Source organism: Toxorhynchites rutilus, chromosome 1 (genome assembly GCF_029784135.1).
Source record: "Toxorhynchites rutilus septentrionalis strain SRP chromosome 1, ASM2978413v1, whole genome shotgun sequence".
In the NCBI taxonomy this organism is placed as follows: domain Eukaryota; kingdom Metazoa; phylum Arthropoda; class Insecta; order Diptera; family Culicidae; genus Toxorhynchites; species Toxorhynchites rutilus.
In genome coordinates this window covers 104987104-105007927 of record NC_073744.1, presented here as the reverse complement: position 1 = coordinate 105007927, position 20824 = coordinate 104987104, and the positions used below count along the sequence as shown (strand labels likewise).

The 20824-nt window shown below is 42.7% G+C and overlaps 2 protein-coding genes across 2 annotated transcripts; both read right to left on the bottom strand.

Annotated features, from left to right (window-relative positions):
* Window positions 1-14005: 14005 nt before the first annotated feature.
* Window positions 14006-15079, bottom strand: LOC129761265 (uncharacterized). Its single transcript, XM_055758979.1, has one exon. It carries the CDS (start codon window positions 15077-15079, stop codon window positions 14006-14008), a length of 1074 nt encoding a protein of 357 aa, XP_055614954.1.
* A 743-nt stretch (window positions 15080-15822) lies between these two features.
* On the bottom strand, window positions 15823-19122 carry LOC129761264 (uncharacterized). The gene has a single exon (XM_055758977.1). It carries the CDS (start codon window positions 19120-19122, stop codon window positions 15823-15825), a length of 3300 nt encoding a protein of 1099 aa, XP_055614952.1.
* Window positions 19123-20824: the final 1702 nt, after the last annotated feature.

The following is a 20824-nucleotide window of genomic DNA, read 5'->3' as shown; positions in this document are numbered from 1 at the left end:
CTTTCTCAACACTTGAGATGCCTTATGCTAGACATAAGATAGGCATGTGGATGGGTCACATTCGACTGCAACGTGGTGCGTGAGCGATGATATGTGCGGGTAGTCACACTGATCGCGCATAGGATGGCTTCTATTGATTTGTTTCAAAAGAACCTTCCTCGAGGTGCACGAACTTTCTCAACACTTGAGATGCCTTATGCTAGACATAAGATAGGCATGTGGATGGGTCGTATTCGACTGTAACACGGTGCGTGAGCGATGATAGGTATGGGTGGACATATCATTCGCGTGTAGGATAGTAGATGCTGAGCAAATCATAAACTTTTGAAACAGCCCAATAAGTAAGTAAATTCGCCGGATGCAGCAGACGGCAACGCACCGTCTCTAGTGTCTCTCCCCTCTGGCTCTGTTGAAGTCGTAACATATCCTCTTCATCACTATATCCACAAATCCCGGTTGAATTCTCGTAACTTGCATGGATTCTAGATCCCCCGAAAATAAGGGAAGTTCTTTACTGCCAGCCTGACGTGCTGAAAGTTGGCTTTCGCTCAGCGACGGAATGCCGAGAAACATTGTCGCCATTAACACTCAGCTGAAATATTGTCGTTTGATGATTCACTTCGATATCTCTGCCTGTTACACCTCTATCTACCTTCAGCTGCCGCTGCGCCAGTTTATTTGTGACAGCGGATTGATCGTCGAGCTTGCCGTCGGTCCGAAATCAGACGTCCACTCGTATATTTAATAAAAAAACAAAAAATATAGAATAATAAAACATATAATAACTTGTAAATCGCTTAATCCCAGGGGCCGATCGTCAACCACGTTGACGTTTGTATCGTTTAAGTTAGGAATCAACCAAAACTTGAAGATGAAGACAATAGACCCCTCTATTTGGCTGCTAGGAATTGAATTTCACGAATTCGTGGAAAACGGCACCTCCACACGGCATTTTTGAAAAACCTGTGCCAATAGCCGACACGAGAGCAACGTCGACGTAACAATTCTGCCAACCTCGATCAGTACTCGTGATTACTTGACCGTTTATTATCAAAACGTTCGTGGTTTACGGACTAAACGAACGCTTCACTCATTGCTCTCCTGTGATTTCGACGTGTAAAATTTAACCGAAACGTGCCTTCCTGCCGACATTGCGAATTCCAAGTTGGCAGCTAACTACACAATCTATCGTTGTGATCGGAATTCCCGCACCAGCTCATTTCAACGCGGTATCGGCGTTTTGATTGCTGTCAATCCCAGACTTAATTGCAAATCTGTACATCTGTTAGACAGTGAGAACCTCGAACAAATGCTGCATCTATATTCGTCCCAATAGCCATCTGGATATTTATACCAAGCACGCCGAGTCTGTACAAGACTTATAGATATGGTAAAGCCCCATGATTCAATTATCATCGTGGGTGATTATAACCTTACTAAATTTAGTGTGGAATTTCGAAGAAGTAATCGTCGGCTTGTTGCCACTCAATGTATCGTCTGAACAACAACTTGCTCTTGTCGAGTCCATTTTGTTCGTTGAAATCATTGATATAGTCAATGTGAATGGCAAGTTACTTGACCTGATACGCGTTAGCGATTCAGACGGCATTGAGCTGTTTGAACCACCATCCGCTATTTTGAAAATCGACCATCATCATAAACCGTTACTTTTAAAACATGACGCCCATTCGCCTGACCAGATCCGCTCGCAGTGAGTATGACTTTGCACGGTGTGATTTTAACGCTATCAACGCGCGAATCGGCTCGTTGAATTGGACAGAGCTTCTTGACCTCTCTGACATTGATGCAGTCGTCTCTGCCTTCTACGACAACATATATCGAACAATTTAAGATACCGTTCCTGTTAAAAGATGTAAGCCTTCCCTAAATTTCCCCCAACCGTGGTGGAATTCCGAACTCCGTAATCTGCGTAACCGTCTGCAAAAAGCTCGGAAACGTTATTTCCGCTTCAAAAGCTGCAAATAAATCTGCTGTACAGTTGGCCGAAGCAAAGCATATTGGTTTACATGAACTTAGCTTTCGACAGTACATTGACAATTTACAGAGTAGTTTCAAGATGAGATGATAGATTTCTTTCTGGAATTTCGTAAATTCCCGGAAAGACTCAGCACGTATTCCAATGGACGTTACATACTGTAAGCAAAACTCCTCTGACGCTGCTACCTCTACTAACATCTTCGCGGAACCGAACCGTTCACGAAGTCGATCAGGCTCCAACTTCGCAACAATACATCGATAACTTGCCTAGTTTCGATATTCGTCTGCAGCAAATCACTTTCAGCCACGACGATATCCTCAAAGCCCTCTCTTCTGTTGACGCCTCGAAAGGTCCTGGTCCGGATCGAATTCCACCTTCCTTCATTAGGAATTGTGCTGCATCATTGACCACCTCCGTGAAGTTTCATAGTGTGCATGTAACACGTATCGAAAAAATCCAGAAACGTTTCATAAGAAATGCGTTAAGGCGACTCCCATGGACAAATCCCGACAATCCATCGCCTTACGAACATCGATGCGCCCTCATCGGACTTAGAACTCTGTCGAGCCGGCGTAGTTTACTGCAAAGACTGCTCATCTACGACGTACTCAGCAAAAAAACGACTGAGGTAGCAGGATTCACGTTCCGAACCGCCAACTCCGAAGCACTTCCTTTCTCAGAGTTCAAGGACACCGTACTACATACGGATATAACAATCAGCTAGATAGATTCTGTAGGCTTCGTTTACACATCGTTTAAGTGCACGATATTTTTGATTTCAACATAAGTAGACTAGTTTTAAAAGATAGAATCAAGAACTTCTAAATAGTCTGTGTGGTCTATAATCAAAGATGGTGGAATAAAAAAAAATCACAAATGTGGACGCAGAAAATAGGCATATTCCTCAATCTGTCACTGAGAGGTTGCACGAAGAGGAAGAGGAGAGGAAGCACGGAGCAAACTATGGTGGTGGATTTTCGGAAGAAAGGAACACAATAAATGAACAAAAAAAATAATGTGAAAATTAAAAACATACATTGCGACAAAAGTGTTGTATTCAATTACAAAACTAATCCCATGCGCAGAAACGTGATGAAACCCGTGTTCACAAACATTTTCAGTCAACGCCACCTTCAACCGGCCTGCACAACCGTTGCTCTCATGATAAGACAAAAAAATAACATCCAGCCTCGACACTTCGGACACGAAAAAGTAAAAACAAAGAGCACAAATTTACGAATCAGTACTAATAAAAATTTTGAAATTCAATATTAACGTCGGATCTGGGCAATTGTGTAATACAAATTACTGCATGATCAGTTGTGTCATATTTTTAGAAAAAAAAAGCATTACACAGAGAACATATCAGCATATTACTTCATTACAAACAACACCTACTTCTCGTACTTTCATGAGCCCGTAGTCTACAATCAAGTCTCATTACCGTCATTATTTTATAAACATACTGTACGTGTCTCTTAATTGATGATTAAAATAAATTACACATAGGTTTTTTTCTCGATCTAAGCGCGCCGAACGGAACAGGTAAATATGACCTGGAGATGCATCGAAAATAAGGTACACATTTGAATGTACGCAGTGCGATATATTTATTACTTTGTGGCTCTCTAGAAATTACTCTATCAAGTTTAGTAATGTTATTTGTGTTTCTCTAATGTATCAGAGGTCAACCTAATACGTATAGCATCATGTCCGTAAATGTGTTCTACAATACCAATAAATTCAACTAAGTGCGAACTACGTTTGAACAGCCAAAATACTTTCAACATCGAAACAAGAGTTACAAATCTCCACATTTACCGCCATAATTCAACTTTGAATTGCATCAATTACCGTTGAAATAATTGCATACTTTGCGTCTGCTTGGCATAGAAACAACTCTCGAATATCAATACATTATTACGATAGAGTTCATTCACTGTGTATCGATGCACCACAAATGATCCGAGAAACACAGATCACAAAATATTGTTCCATAAATCACGTTCGTAAACATCTGAATAGTGGAATTGTTGGCGCTCATCAACGTGTCAAGTATCAGAACTGTTACTCATATGCACACGTCTCCTGAAATGGGACAAGAAAAGCTGATGGACGCAGGAATAACCGGTGATTGACCGTTAGCTCCATATTATCTCCAGCCAGCATAATTCAGGATGGTGGATTATTTGCATCCATATCCTCAAAATGCGAAAATATTTTCAGGACGACCACATAACTAGATATACTGGCCTACCGCCTCAAACTATTTTAAGAGCAATGGATAATCCATTGAAATATATCTTATGAAGGGTGCGAATGTAACATTTATCACACCTAATCTATGGCCTTACATCCCTATCTCGGTTCTCCACATTTAACGCAAAATGGTTAGAAATACCACAAGTGCAATAATGCAAAAAAGCTCTACACCGGTGATTTACTTTTACTAGCCGGATTGGAAATATCACAAAACACCACCGTCATTTAATCAAACACCTTTATTCATGACTGCGAAAAATCACCTTCAAACCATTTCTATCACACGCGGGGGATACTCCGAGATATTTTAAATATGATTTCATTCAACCTTAAACCAAATGACGTACTCCGGCTTCGAAGAACAATTTTTAACAGTACGCTACTTACGTCGACAACACGGTAAATACACTTATTTGCAGAGTAAATGTTGCTGGAATGAACAAAAAAAAAAGGGGTTCCGGTGGGCCTTTTCCACTTGAATCGAATCTGTACCTGATTATTCATTGATAAACATAAACCAGCTGATCACTGATTACATTCACAGCTGCTGCATATAGCTACCATATCATACAACGAAGAGAGAGAGAGAGTTATTATCGCTCATTTGATATCCGTAGATTGTGACGAAGGCAGAAGCGTCGCGCATTCACACAACGAACCCTATTCTTTCTAGGTCACTAGATGACGTATTATGAGATCGCAACGTACTTTCCGCCAATGACGTTATATACGCGTATCCGAGCACATTGTATGCCGACTTCGCTCACACCCACCTTCATACTTCGTTCGTTCGATTATGGGGTGCCGCGCCGCCGATTTCGATGGCTATTTTATTGCACTGTTTCGTCCAATTATATCATTTCGGGCTCTCGCTGATTATTCATCGGAGTAGGCCGCGTCATTAACAGGAAGCGTCTTTTGCATACCTTGAATTATTATGCTATGACTGATGCTCGTGCCGAGACAGTTTGAATTGATACTTCCTCCTGAATTCGACCTGGAAATCTTTGAGGTGTGTGAACTGCGCTAACGTCACTAGCAATTCCGGCTGAGTCATTCTCATGTAAACGAAATGTTTCCATTAGAACAAATGTCGTGTCCGTAATTGATTTTTTTATGAATGTGAATTGCAGGATCATTGTGTCGTGCGCTGCACAATGCATATAAGAGTGCTAAATAGACAAACGTCATTAAAATTTGCCGTTTGCCAAAATCTGCCAGAATGAACCAAGCGCCATTTTTTGACGTAGGACTACGTCTAACCGGAAGATATAGGGGGTGAAATGGAAATCTAGGCACTGAACAAGTAGGAAAAAATGCAAGATTTGGAACGCTTATAACTCGAGCATTTCTCAATAGATCGCAAAGGTTTTTGCATCAATTGATAGGAAATATATCTACGCATCTATCATAACGAATAACATTTCATTTTTATTGAGATAAATAATTGAATAATTGTAAAATATCAAGCATTGTCAAAATGCACTATGTGCCCATTTTTGATTGGTCCATTTTGTGCTCCTCAAATCGTACCGTCCAAAACGGGCAACCAGAGCAGCAGCGAAATAGAATGAAGCACGATTGGAAAGGAAAAAGAAAAAAATGAACGAAACATTGGTCGCAGTCTCACACATGCGTAATTCTCTACCAGCCAGTCAGCTTAAAAATCCCCGCTCCGCTACCGTAACGATCATTCTCATTCAAGCCGTACACCACATCGTTTCGCATCAGAACACATCAACAAACCAACCCAAGCAGCCATGTCTGGACATGGTAAAGGAGGAAAATGAAGGGAAAGGCAAAATCCCGCTCGAACCGTGTTGATCTGGAGTTCCCCGCAAGGGTAGCTAGGCCGAGCACGTTAGTACCAGTGCACCAGTCCACCTAGCCGGCGTTATATAGTTTCGGCCGCCGAAGTGATCGAGTTAGCTGGCAAATCTGCTCGGGACGATAAGAAAACCCGCATTCGGAACAGAACACATTCGGTTCGGTGGACATCAAGACAACAGGCAGTTGCAGCGAGTGGCGAGTGGCAAACGCAATCGCAAAACGGCATCAGGTAGCTGAAGAAAAAAGTTTGTTCTTTATACAAACTGCTTTGATCCAGAACAAATCCAGAACAAGGCGGCTTCGAGGGCGTTCGAAATGGTTTTTTTCAAAACCACGAGTACTAAGTTTTCTAAATTGGAACCATTCCATAAAACAAGGCGCTTTTCAGGGCCATTAAACCTCCCAAAAAGAGTTTAGGAAATACAGTTCAATGCTTTCTAAAACATTATCCAAAATAATAATAAAACACAAATTGGTATTTTTCATAATTTGTTTGCCAGGATATGATGAGTATGTGAATTTGGCAGTTGTTCTGAGCTTATTGATTTTCACCAATTCTTAAATTGCTTCTAGATTGAAAGTACAGTAATTTACACTTATCTCGACGTTTAGCTAATTGGACGGACCTGTAATGCGACATATTTAGTTGGACATTTTTGTAAACATAGAGTTCGGGGTCCAAATTATGACCCCACATTGAAAGTCGACACTGTACCACTGTCATCGCAAATGTTCAATTACAGGTTAAAATTACCTCCAATCCGATACTGAGTGGTGGTAATGCGACGTGCCATTGAATGTAATTTACTGTAAAATATGTCACAAGCTGGATGGGAAGAAATTTTCCAACTGTGAAAGCTGTGGCGAGTGGCAAATGCAATCGCTAAACAGAAAGGTTTAGCCGAACAAGATGTGGATATCGAGTGATAACAAAACAAAAAACTCTTTAGATTGAAAATAATTTTGTGATCCTGAAAAGGACCCTTTTTAGCCTGCATGTGAATCCAACGAGCGAACAAATCGTAATGAATGTATTTTTCTTTCTTTCTTTGTTTTTAAGAGGCTTCAAACTTTGAAGTTAATTCGCCACTAATGTATTTTTTTGCCATCGCTCCCTTTTAACGCTCATTCGTTCGTCTCGTTGGACTCGCCCCTCTGGCTGAGTCTGCCGATTTGTCTCTATCCTGTGAGTGTGTACCGCTAGAGTATAAAACACGCGGACCCCAAAAAAATATCTTATTTTCTTTCAAACCGTAAACCCGTGTGGTTGTACGGCATCGGCATCGTGGACGTAACAAAGGAGGACAAGTTAAGGGAAAGGCAAAGTCTCACTCGAACCGTGCAGGTCTCCAGTTCCCTGTTGATCGCATTCACTGATTGCTCCGCAAGGGTAACTAGGCCGAACGGATTGGTGCCGGAGCACCAGTATACCTAACAGCGATTATAGAGTTTCGGCCGTTGGAGTGCTCGAGTTGGCTTGCAAAGCTGCTCACGACAATCAGAAAACCCGCATCAAGAACAGAGCAGCTTCGGTTCGGCGCTCATCAAGGCAACAATTAGTTTCAGTGAGTGGCAAAGTGTTTCTCCGGCACGTCGCATTAAATGTAATTTACTGAACAACATGTCACAAGCTGGATGGGTAGAAATTTTCCAACTGTGAAAGCTGTGGCGAGTGGCAAACGCAATAGCTAAACAGGAAGGTTTAACCGAACAAGATGGGAATATCGAGTGATAACAAAAACACAACACCAAAGGTTCTTTTCAGAACCATCAACATAAAGGGTGTGTCACATCAAATTGCATCACGGAAAAAACGCTGTAGAAATTTAATTTCTAGGAATTATATCTTCAGCTTTCGCTTATAATCAGATAAGAGTGTATAGATCACGTTGACCATGCTTCACTGTCAATTTTTCGTAAATTTGGAAAAATGTCGTCGAACGAAAAAGAGCGTCTTGAATTAATCCTGTGCACTCATTTCGAGAATCCGGAGTTGCCACATCGGGACATCGGTAAGATGCTGGGAATCGTCCAATCCACGGTCAGCAGAGTACTAAAACGATACTTCGAGAACCTAACCATCGACCGGAAGGTGAAGAACGGCAAAAATGGATGCTCCGTCAGTGAAAAAGATCACAAGCGCGTAGTTAAGCAGTTTAGACGTGATCCGAGAAGTTCGGTCCGGGATGTCGCCAATAAGCTGAATTTGTCAAGTTCATTCGTCCAGCGGACCAATTAGCGGGAGGGCCTGCGTACATACAAGGTTCAGAAGGCTCCTAACCGCGACGAAAGGCAAAACATGGTGGGGAAGACGCGAGCCCGGAAGCTGTACACCGAAATGCTGACGAAGCCGCATTGCCTGGTCGACGAAACCTACGTCAAAGCGGACTTTCGTCAGCTGCCGGGCCTGTTGTTCTTCTCCGCAGAGGACAAATTCAGCGTTCCGGAGGAGATTCGCAAGCAGACACTATCCAAGTTTGCCAAAAAGTACATGGTGTGGCAAGCGATCTGCTCTTGCGGAAAGCGGAGCGCCCCCTTCGTGTTGACCGGCACGGTAAACGGGCAGATTTACCTTAAGGAGTGCCTACAGAAGCGCTTACTACCACTATTGAAGCAGCACGAGGGCCCGACCATCTTCTGGCCGGATCTCGCTTCGTGCCACTATTCAAAGGACGTGTTGGAGTGGTACGAAGCCAACGGGGTCACCTTCGTGCCAAAGGAAATGAACCCGCCCAACGCGCCGGAGCTTCGCCCAATAGAGAAATATTGGGCGATTATGAAGCAGGCCCTCCGGAAGAACCCAAAAGTTGTCAAATCGGAGGCGGACTTCAAGAGAAAATGGATTTCTGTTCAAAAAAAACTACAACCTGACGTTGTACAGAACCTTATGGACGGGGTAAAGAGGAAGGTGCGAGCATACGGGCTTGGGCTCGAAGTATGAATAAAAAGAAAATGCCAAAAGTTGTTTAATAGTTTTTATTTTACTGTCTATAATTTTCAAAAGGATCGGTCTACTGGGCGAATTTCTACAGCGTTTTTTCCGTGATGCAATTTGATGTGACACACCCTTTATTCATAAAGAGTAAACAGTAAACTAATCCATTTTTCAGGTAGATAGGTAGGTATTCACGTAGGAGAAGAAAATAAAACAATATATTTAAAATATATATTTAACAAAAGCTGTCCCCTTTGTATAGTCCTACGTCACTCCGGTTATGTCCCCGACATTACCCACCCGTCTTTTTTTTCTCAACCATTTTAATATTATTATTGTAGTAACGATTCAGACTAAAAATGCATCCAACCACACTGAACTGAAAACCATATTCTTTGACTTTCGTTCTGCCAAAGTGAACTATGCACTCAGTGTACCAGAACTAAAAGTCATTTCTTTCTATATTTATGTGTAATTTTACAGATTTTCATAATCTCAGTGCTTTGAAGACATCCTGTTTGTAACACGTGAACGATTTAATAATATATTTAATCAGCCACGGTCAATTAGTGGGAGCCCATACATAAAATTAAAGTATCTGAAAATCATGTGTTGGCGCTTACCCAAATAGTCCTACGTTGTGTTTTTTCTTTTACAGCTTACTCCGTAGCAGCAGACGACACAGGTAAGTTCCAGGTTTTTCCTTTTCAGGTCCTTCAGCAGCAGCAGCGACGGCGAACAGCAAGGGAAGCAAGCAGCAGCGTACTAACGGCGATTCCAGCGAAGTCCAGGTAAGTAGAAACAGGTGAGTCACTTTTTATTTCTCTTCATAAATCTCTTCACATGAAACACAATTTTATTTTCTATTTCTATTCAACTATAACTATACACTCGAATTTTTACTACTGGTCTGCTCTGCATACGAAATGGAACTGAGTCGGCTTAGCTGACTCGGTACTGAATCTCATGATCATTATCGGCTTCCGGGTTGCCAGAAAACAGAAATCAAATCTCGTCTAAAAACGTGATCGCTAGCACAAGCTATGGCGTGTTCTCAAAATTTCCCTATGGTAACTATCAGAATCAACATCATGTTTTTGGCGCTTGGTTCGATTTGGCAGAACCCCGACCATATATCTACACTATTAACCCTTTGCGGTCGTATTAAATTTTTATATGGGTGTCGTACTGGTCGGAAATAATTTCTCTTGAAAGAGCATATATCACTGTATGTTGACGATTCAGCCCCACATTTAGCAACCTTGCCGTTATCAGTGCCACTCACTGGCTAGATAAGGGAACTGACACAGGTATAAGCAAACGAGATCGGTTGAATGCTTGACGTAAAAAAAAGAAGTTTTTTTGTTACTTGAGGAGAAAGGATAAAAGGTTGTATTCAATTCGATTCAAGTGTTCAATATTTTCTGAAGTGAATAATTAACACTACATTATAGCTGTCGTAGGTAGATAAAACTTATTATTATTGCGTACATATTCCTAAAGATTAAACTATGTTTCCATAGCAATCCCAGGAGTAAACGCACGCACAATTGAATTAGGTTAGCCTAATTCAATATATTTTAGAAGACCCCAAAAGGGAAGCCAAGATTTGTTCGGGGAGTAATAAGGCTTGAAGCCGTACCGAATTTGTAAGTTCATACATACGATAGACTTATACAATATGTAATTTTCATCCAATAAATTTCTAGCTTGCAGCATTACGCTAAAAAGAATCGGCGATTGATTTTATTCCCGAACACTGTATGTATCATGTAAGATTATGAAAGCTAAATAAGATCTGTTTATTTCTGCTGAATTTTCAATATGCAGTTACTGAACAATATGTTTTAATATAACAAATATATTTTATGATTCTCCTCCGTGTATATCACACAAGAATCACCTACAAGTCGTTCCATCAATTTTCATACAAATTGTCGTACTCCTCCCATATTCATATTATAATTTATATATGTATTTATAATAAATTAAGGTTTTTAACGTAGACGATGTCGCCTGGTTTTTCGATTTCACCATAGTTGTTGTTAGTGTTGCCACATTTTAAAAATCATCTGTACTTTTTATTCAAAAATCTGTACCATCGAAAATATTCGTTGTAGAGAAAAAAAAATTTATTAGCATGAAAAAAATACTCATTTATTTACTACAACTGCTTCATTTACATTTGCAAGTCTTTATTGTGTTTGATGATGCTTATACATAGTTTTTCTGATTCTAAATTGCATTGCATTTATTAAAATTTTCGAGCTGCCGCCACGATGTTTAATCAAATTGTTTGATCTCAGAATAGAATTCATCGTATCGTTGCTGAGCCGATTTCAAAACTTATTTTTGTTCTGATTAGATTTAAAGAAAATCGCTCGTCAGTCACCGCGGAGTGAGAACGTTACCAACATCGAAGCACCGAAAATGCCAGCGAACCGTCAACTCTTCTTATGCATCAAATTTTTGTCCAACCAGCATGTGCAGGAACATGCTGGTTCTCTGAAACTGTGATTTTCTTATGGAGAAATTTTATATTTAGGGTACGGAATTGATTCTCCAGATCTTGTATATTCCCATCTGAAGATATTTTTATTAGAAATCAGTGTATTCAGACCGATTGAGTCAGTGCACAAAAATGTTTGCTTTGACTTCACGAACGACGAAAAGTAAACAATGGCGCGGATTGCGCGAAAAGGCATTCCAATATACTGGTTATGACTTTCATAAAGTTGGTTAAACGGCAAAGTTCATGGGAGGGTGGCCTTGATCCGACCCTCTAAATTGCAACGGCTATTCATCACATAAAATTCTTGTTTTTTGGCGACTTCGGGCATTGAAATGTCTAGTATAACGCTTAAATTATGTTTTATACTGGTCGGTGTGATTCAGGAATGCTTAGAAAGAAGAAAACAGAGGCCATATCGGAGGTTCTGTTTCGAAAATAGTGGTCCTAAACCGACCACACTCACCCCCGGAAACAGAAAACGAAAACGACAACGTTAATGCTCAACGCTCAGCGCTCATCGATAAACGCACAACTCTCAACGTTCGTTGTTCGAAGATCAACGACCAACGCACAACGCCAGAGATGTCGACCTTCCTGATTTTTAAGGATTCCTCAGACTTTTTGGAACATTCCCTGATATCTTGACAAACATCCAATTCTGCCTGATTATTCTGAAATAATCCTGATTTTTCCTGACGTTTGTGCTTTTTACTTTTTTAGAGTGAAAATATGTATATTGTCCGTAATGTAGAATGTCCGTAATAAGGATACAAAATTTTCATGGTTGGAAATGAAAACTGTCACAATAACCTACATAAAAAAAGCTCTCAAGTCCGCACTTGTATAATGTTGATTCTTGCTTTCGTTCATTATCTATGTATTCCGAACCGATTCCTCTATTCCCTTTCCCTTCATTCCCGTTACTCCTAGGCTTCATTCTTTATAATTGTTACTCGCTTGTCTTTTTTGCTCTTTTCTTGCCAGCATAAAAATATCTTTCTTTTATATATAAATCAGGTTTTGACGAGGAGGGAGGATAGAAGGATAGAATTCTTAAGTTGCGTAGAATATGACGAAAAATCGTGGAACAAAACAGTGCATATAAAATTGAATAAATGTATCTGCCTATAATAATGATGCTTTATTTTCTCCAAAACCGACAAGAACTTTCCGGACAACCCAATATGAATTATCCTGATTTCTTCCTGATTTTTATTTCCATTCTCCCATATTTTTGTGAATAATAGTTGGCAACCATGCTCGACGCTTAACGCTCAACGCTCAACGTTCAACGATTAACAGTCAACGATCAACGGTCAACACGCAAACACAAACGCCCACACACAGATAAAAACCAAAATTACAAACCGATATAGTGCTTCTCAGATCTTCGTCAAAAGTGGTAGTTTTGTTCTTTATCGCAAATTATTGGACCAATATTTTTTAATTTTTTTGTTAGGGTGACCATTTCCATTTTAGGGTGGTCCAAAAAATCCTTTTTTTCGCATTTTTGCCAAAAATGACTTTTTTTTTTGAAAATTCATAACTTTTGAACCACAGGACCAATTCAGATGTTCGACATATTAAATTAAAGCTGTTTAGTGCAAAATAAAAACTGTTATTTTAAAACACTATTTAATTATAGGAAATAATTGTTTAATTTATAACGGAATTAATTGTTAATAAAGAGCTTAATAAATGAAACCGTCTCGACGACGGACCGATCCCGGCGACGTGTAGAGAATGTACTGTCGGTGGATCAAAGTCCGAGCGATGTCCAGTCCAGCATCCAGTACGATCGACCTCGATCATGCTCGTAGCCTCACGTTCGTGAATTTTATCTCCCTCTCTCGATCAAGTCGGTATACCAGCGCAGCCGTTGACCACTCGCATTCGGGATGAACGCAGGCCTTCTTATGTGTGTGGGATGTCACATTCATAGACGTCGCGACGTCGATGACGAGTTGTTTTTGACCGATGAGTGGCATTGTGGTCTATTTGCGTTTTATATGCAAACATCCTGCCTCCCCCAGAAATAGCCATTTCTGGACGTTGCTGCTGAAGTACGACGCTGCTTTACAGGGCTTGGTTCTGTCGCTGTTGCCCATGGGATGCTCGTAGATTCCGCCGTCGATGTCCGCCTCGGTTAGATGATTGAAGAGTACATGTAAAAAAAATTAAGACCCGGTAGATCCGGAGGAAACTGGTAACGCATTGGACAGGTCCTTACCTTGTAATTTCAATTTCTCTGGTAACTTTGTCAGCTTATCGTTGTTGACAGTTTCGCCGTCGTTGACGTTTTCTTCGTTGGATGAGAAGACAGGAAGAAGACACAGCTTCGCAATTGGACGAATGATGAACCCGCGAGCTGTTTGTAGCGTCACAACCCGGACAACGCCGTCCTTGCCGGGGTGCAATTCATGAATTCGGCCGGTTGGTCATCGCATCGGTGAAATATTCTCCTCTTTTATGTTGACACAAGTCGGTTCTTTTCGATGTGTACCGGTGGGTTGCACCACTTGGCTCTGGGCTGCAACGTAGCCAAATATTCCAGGTGCCATCGATTCCATATTTCCTGGAACATTTTCTGTGTCTGCTGCCATTGAGTCAACCGATTGTACTGAACTGAGTCGAGATTGACATCAGGAATTGCCTTTAATTCCGAATCCACAAGGAAATGCCTCGGGGTAAGTGGAGCAAGATCGGATGGGTCGTCGCTTAGAGGTGTAAGCGGACGGGAGTTTAAGCAGCATTCTATCTGCGCTAGGAGAGTCTCCATGTCGTCGTACGCCAGTACTCGAGGGCCTAGTACCCGAGTGAAATGCTTCTGCGCCGATTTTATTGCCGCCTCCCACAGTCCGCCAAAATGAAAGCCTTTGGGAGGGTTAAAGTGCCAACGGATGCCGTTTTCCGTGCACTCTCGAGCTACCTGACCTTTGTGCTCTGCGCTTTGCAAAAGGTGTTTTAGCTCGCCGGCTGCGCCCACAAAATTCTTCCCGTTGTCTGTGTAGACGTCAGAGCATAGACCACGCCGGGATACAAATCGTCGGAAGGCTTGTAGAAATTTTGCGGTAGTCAAGTTTGCAACGATTTCGAGGTGTACCGCCTTCGTCGTAAAACAGACGAATACGGCAACGTATGTTTTGATGGGTGCATCGCGTCTATGCCGTGGTTGAATGTAGATTGGTCCCCAAAAGTCTATGCCAACTTTTGAAAAATGTCGAGACGCAGTTACACGAGCAGCCGGGAGCTCGGACATAAACTGCTCGATGAGCTTCGGTCGAGCGCGTACGCAGGTGACGCATTTGTGTACGATCTGCTTAGCCGCCCCTCTTCCGCCCAAGAGCCAGTAACGAATACGAATTGTGTTGATCATCAGCTGCGCGGCAGCATGCAGAAGTTTCTGGTGATATGACAATAGTAGCAGTGTTGACAGATAATGAGAGCCTGGCAGCAGGATTGGGTGCTTGAAGTCTTCATGTCGTGTCGACTGTCCCAAGCGACCGCCGATCCGGATGATTCTGTCGTTGGGTGAGAGCATTGGGTGAAACCATTTTAGTCGAGAGCTTTTCAGAACTGGCTGTCCATTTTCCAACCGTTTCCATTCGTCGGAGAAGCATTGTTGCTGTAGTAATCGGATGAGCGCATGTTCGGCAGTCTTGAGTTCATCGGTCGTAAGGAAGGTAAATTTGCGAATTTTCGTTGGTATTCGCAGAAACGAAAAAAGCGACGCCAATAGGCAGTGATTCGTATCATCTTTGAGTAGCTAGAGAATTTTGCTGTATATTCGTCGATGAACGAGAGTGTGGTAGTGGCAGTAGTGGAGATTGCAGCAGTCTTCCGTCGTTCCGCATTGCTTTGATCGGTAGGTCCGCAGTGTTGTCCGTTAACAGGCCAGTGCTCTTTTTCCTGCTGCAGCCATCCTGGACCCTTCCACCAGAGTTTGTTGAAGATGAGATCTGAAGCCATGCAACCACGAGAGATGACGTCAGCTGGGTTCTCCAGTCCGGCTATATGGTTCCAAGAACAGTGCTGCGTCGCGTGCTGAATCTTAGACACCCTGTTTGCGACAAACGTTGTCCAAGTAGACGGAGTTGCTTTGAGCCAATTGATGACTGTCGTGGAGTCAGTGCAGAAAACAGTAGAAAACGTAATCTGAAGAGAAGCGGCGATTCGCTGGTACAACTCAGCAGAGAGTAGAGCGCCACACAGTTCGAGTCTAGGTGTGCTCTGTTTCTTCAGAGGAGCAATTCTGGACTTTGACGTCAGAAGTGTGATTTTGATTTATCCACTGTTACTGACGGACCTCAAGTAGGCACACGCACCGTATCCGATGTCCGAAGCATCCGAGAACAGATGCAGCTCAATCTCGACCGAGTTTGGGAGAAGAACATAACGATCGATACTCAATTCATTCAACGCAGGTAGATTTGAGTGGTAGTTGATCCATTGATCCCGTAGACTGGATGGAAGCTCTCGATCCCATTCCCAAATCGTTCCGCTCTCGTCCCGAAGCGTCCAGAGTGTTTGCATGAACGCTTTGGCCGTTACGACGACTGGACCGACGAGTCCCAATGGATCGAAGAGCTGAGTGATATACGACAGCGTTTGACGCTTCGTGAGCACGACGTTTGATGACAGAAGAAGCTCAATTTTAGACTTAAAACGATCGGATACTGGTTCCCAGTGCAAACCGAGCGTTTTGATTATTTGGTCACGATCGAGATCGATTGAGTGTTGAAGAGCGCGGTTCTCAGGCGGAATACCCTCAAGAACGGCCTCAAAATTAGATACCCACTTTCTCAGCTGGAAGCCTCCACTGGAAAGCATGCCTTCGATTTGTTCCCGTAGCTTGATTGTCTCTTTCACGGTAGCAGCTCCCGAAAATAAATCGTCCACGTAAAAATCACTTTCAACTACCTTCGCTGCTACTGGGAAATTTCTCGCTTCGTCGCTTGCTAACTGCTTCAAGACCCGAGTAGCCAGATAAGGAGCCGATGCTGTCCCATACGTGACGGTTCGGAGAACGTATGTTTGAAGTGGTTCGTCCCGAGAAAATCGCCAGAATATGTACAGGTACGCATAGTCTTCGGGGAAGTGTAGAACTTGGCGATACATTTTTTCGGCGTCCGCTATGAGAACGATTTCATGTGTGCGGGAACGCATGATGATAGAGCGCAGATCGTCCTGCACAGTCGGACCGACGAGCAGGGCATCGTTCAGTGAGATTCCCGAACTCGTTTTGCTGGACGCATCGAAAACGACGCGCAGCTTAGTTGTTCTGCTGCTCTCTCGTATAACGGGGTGATGTGGAAGGTAATACTTCGGATGAATCCCATCTCCGAAGTCGCTGAGTGGCGTCATATGACCCAGCCGTAGATACTCGGCCATGAAGTCTCGATACTTCTGAGCGACCGTAGAATCACGTGACAGTCGATTTTCCAGCAGGCGAAAGCGATGCAGAGCCGATTTCTTGTTGTCTCCCAATCGCTGCATTAGAGATTCCTTGAATGGTAGTCGAACCATGTATCGACCCGATGAATCGCGTGCGACAGTGCGCTGGAAGAACTCTTCGCAGACAGCTTCGTCCGAGGAATGATTGGTGGCGGATGGATCTTCCTCTATGTTCCAAAATTTCTCCATATCATTGTGAAGATCGGCTATGGTTGCAACGTTGCAGCGAACAGAAGATTGGCGTTGACTTTGGGCAGTTCGGCCTGACACTACCCATCCTAAGACGGAATTGGTGAGTGAAGGAAGAAAATCTCCAAGCGAAATGCGACCTGGGATGGAGAACAGGTCAAAAAATATCTCTGCGCCCAATATAATGTCGATACTGCTCGATTTGAAGAACACTGGATCGGCTAGATCAATGTTGGTGGGAATGTTCCAATGATCGATGTTTACACCGACCGATGGCAAATCGATAGTGAGCTTCGGCAGAATAAGCAAATCGACACAAGAGGAATAGTTGCGAGTTCGGGATTTGATGACGGCACGAAATTGGTGCTTCACATTGGTCGAAGATTTTCCGATTCCGGCTATCGGCAGATCGATTCTCGTTCGAGTAACAGCCATCGTCTGAGACAACTGTGTGGTGGCGAAACAGCATTCGCTCCCCGAATCCAAAAGTGCTCGGGCGATATGTTCTCTTCCAGCGTCGTCTACTACAATCACCACAGCAGTGGCTAGAAGAACCTTGGATCTCGCGGACAGTTGTGAGTTACAGCTGCTCAAACCGGAGTGTGCAGCATTCAAAACAGGTGCTGGCGCTTGCATCGATGAGGATGGGGGTTGTTGATCTTGAAGGGTTGTACTGGTGGTGGAATGGTTCGAATTTCGGTTGTTATTCTTTGAACCTGCTACAGCGTTTGATGGTTTTCTAGCATTCAATGTATTTGTGCACAGTTGAGTATGATGGCGAGATGTGCACTTCCAGCAGCAGTTCTCCGACGGACAATCACGTGCCATGTGGCCTTTTCGAAGACAGTTCAGGCACAGCTGGTGACGCTTGACGAGCTTCTCCTTCTCCTCTACAGGCATACGACTAAAGATGCTACACTGGTAGATGGGATGTTCTTCCGGACAGACGAGACACTTTCGACGATTCTCCTGAAATGCTCCGTGGCTACTAACACGATTATTCGTCGTTTTGCGAAATTGCGAAAGTTGTTGAATATCGCTTTGCTTGGAAGACACGTGCTGCAATACGTTGACTCTCCGCTGGATGAAATCGATGAGGTCCTTGAAAACAGCGTTGTCAAGAGTAGCAGAAAATTCCTCCCAATCACGGCGAGTTACAGGATCGAGACGACTCGTGAGGAAATGGATCAGCAATATGTCCCAATGTTCGGTGCTTTCTCCAAGTTGCTTGAGTACCCTAACATTTGCTTCGAACTTTTCAACCAACGAATGCAGTTCAGTAGAAGACTCTCGACGAAGGACCGGAAAGTCAAACAATGCCTGAACATAATTGCGCTTAAGACCCTTCTGGTCTTGGAAGTGCTCGACCAACAAATTCCAAGCCACTGGATAATTAATGCCACTAATCGGTATCGTCTGGATTAGCTTCAGTGCTTCCCCAGCTAAAGACGACCGGAGATAATAAAATTGTTGGATACTTGAAAGCTCCGACGATGAGTGAACAAGCGATACGAACAAGTCGTGAAAGTTGAGCCAACTCTCATAGTTGCCGGCAAACACCGGTAGCTTAACGTCAGGCAGTTTAACGTTGCTCGAATTATGACTTCGCGTGTGGGGGGCGGAAGAAGGCGCATTCGTAGCAGGGATTTGGCAGTGTTGCAGAAGAAAACCCTTCACTTTATAATACTGCGTCTCAAACTCGGCTTTTTCTTTAAAATACTGGTCTATCGCTTCAGGAGCTTCATCACAAGTTTCTAATTCCACTTGTATCTTGTTGAACTCCGTCCATTGCGACACGACCGCTTCCAGGCGTACGGGAACTTCTGCTCTGTCTCTTTCCTCCTGGTACGAAGAGACGAAGTTATTGATGAGAGTGAACGACGACAGGATACCACGACGTCTCGTTTTCAGGTGGCGCAGCTTCCGTTCAGCTCCAGACATGATGATGAATGGCGAATGTGATCTGTGAAATAAGACCAGGTAGCCCGGAAAAGGAGAAGATAGTGGATTGGAGCGGTACTTACCTCCTTGAGGCAATTCTTTGCCTTGAATATCAAAATACTCCTTCTGTTGAACTATGCTACGTGCTTGGAAGAATTAGAGATGCCTATCGATCAAAATCAACCGTGGAGAAATCGACCGTTGAAAATAGTCCTCGTGTGCGTCCTTGCAGATTACCAGAACGGCAAGGCTCTCAAAATTCTCAAATATTCTATTCACTTTCTCCCTTCAATGTTCAGTAGAATGGCTACTCGCTGTGCATTGATTGATTGATCAATCGTAGCGCTCCGGGTGTGCGAACCGAGACCACGAGGCAGGATCAGGATGGGCAATACAGAGTTGCCGATGAGCCAACGAAAACATGCAAGCGATAAAGGATCCGGTAGACGAGCGATAAAAACATAGGGCGATTGGAATGCCACTCACCTTCTATTGCATTTAGCAATGCTAAATAAATTTAATCAGCTTTGTTCGAATAATGACCAATGTTGGATGGCGTCGGTGACAAAATTGCAATGGCGATATCACGTTGAATATCCTATTCACAAGTATGCAGGAATGGCGTCGGTGCCATTTGCAGCGGCTTCACCGGGTGGTCGGAATTGGGTCGACGACCATCCGGTTCGAAGGACCAGATGTTTAGTGCAAAATAAAAACTTTTATTTTAAAACACTATTTAATTATAGCAAATAATTGTTTAATTTATAACGGAATTAATTGTTAATAAAGAGCTTAAGGGGGTATTCTAGTCTAGAAATCTGAAGAAATCTTTTTTACCATATTTCTGTAGTTTAGGCATTCAAGAATATACTCTAGAAAGGACTTATCGAAAATCCTATTATTTACCTAGTTAGAGCCATCTTAGTGATGTGGTATCTAACCTGTTACGGCCATCACAATGAACTTCAAACGCGTTTCTCTCGGAACTAGTTTTTTTCTAACTGGCGTACACGATATCTCAAGTTCTACTGAACCGATTTATGTCAAATTTATATGAAAATAATCTGCATACATCTCTCTATCGCATGAACCAATAAAAAATTATAACTTTTTAATTTTACTATTTTTAAAAAATCGGTAAACGCAAAAACTTGTCCTTGTCCGAGGTTCATGCCATAGCGACATCTTTACTGATTCAGAATCTGTTCGATTTTTTTGTTTCAGATAACCAGAAGGACTGGAATCGTGTACGCCATGGCACAACTTTTTTTTGAACACCCTCACTTCACCAGCATGTAACTATTCTAATTATGAATATTTTTTTTCCGTCCTATTTTTGTTTTATTGTTGAAAGATAGATAAACGAATAATGATATAGTGGATAGTAAAAATATTCTTTGTTTTATTTTTACGGAGTTCGAAAAAACGTCCGAAATTCGTGTCTCCTCTACATTAGAATACCCCCTTAATAAATGAAACCGTCTCGACGACGGACCGATCCCGACGACGTGTAGAGAATGTACTGTCGGTGGATCAAAGTCCGAGCGATGTCCAGTCCAGCATCCAGTACGATCGACCTCGATCATGCTCGTAGCCTCACGTTCGTGAATTTTATCTCCCTCTCTCGATCAAGTCGGTATACCAGCGCAGCCGTTGACCACTCGCATTCGGGATGAACGCAGGCCTTCTTATGTGTGTGGGA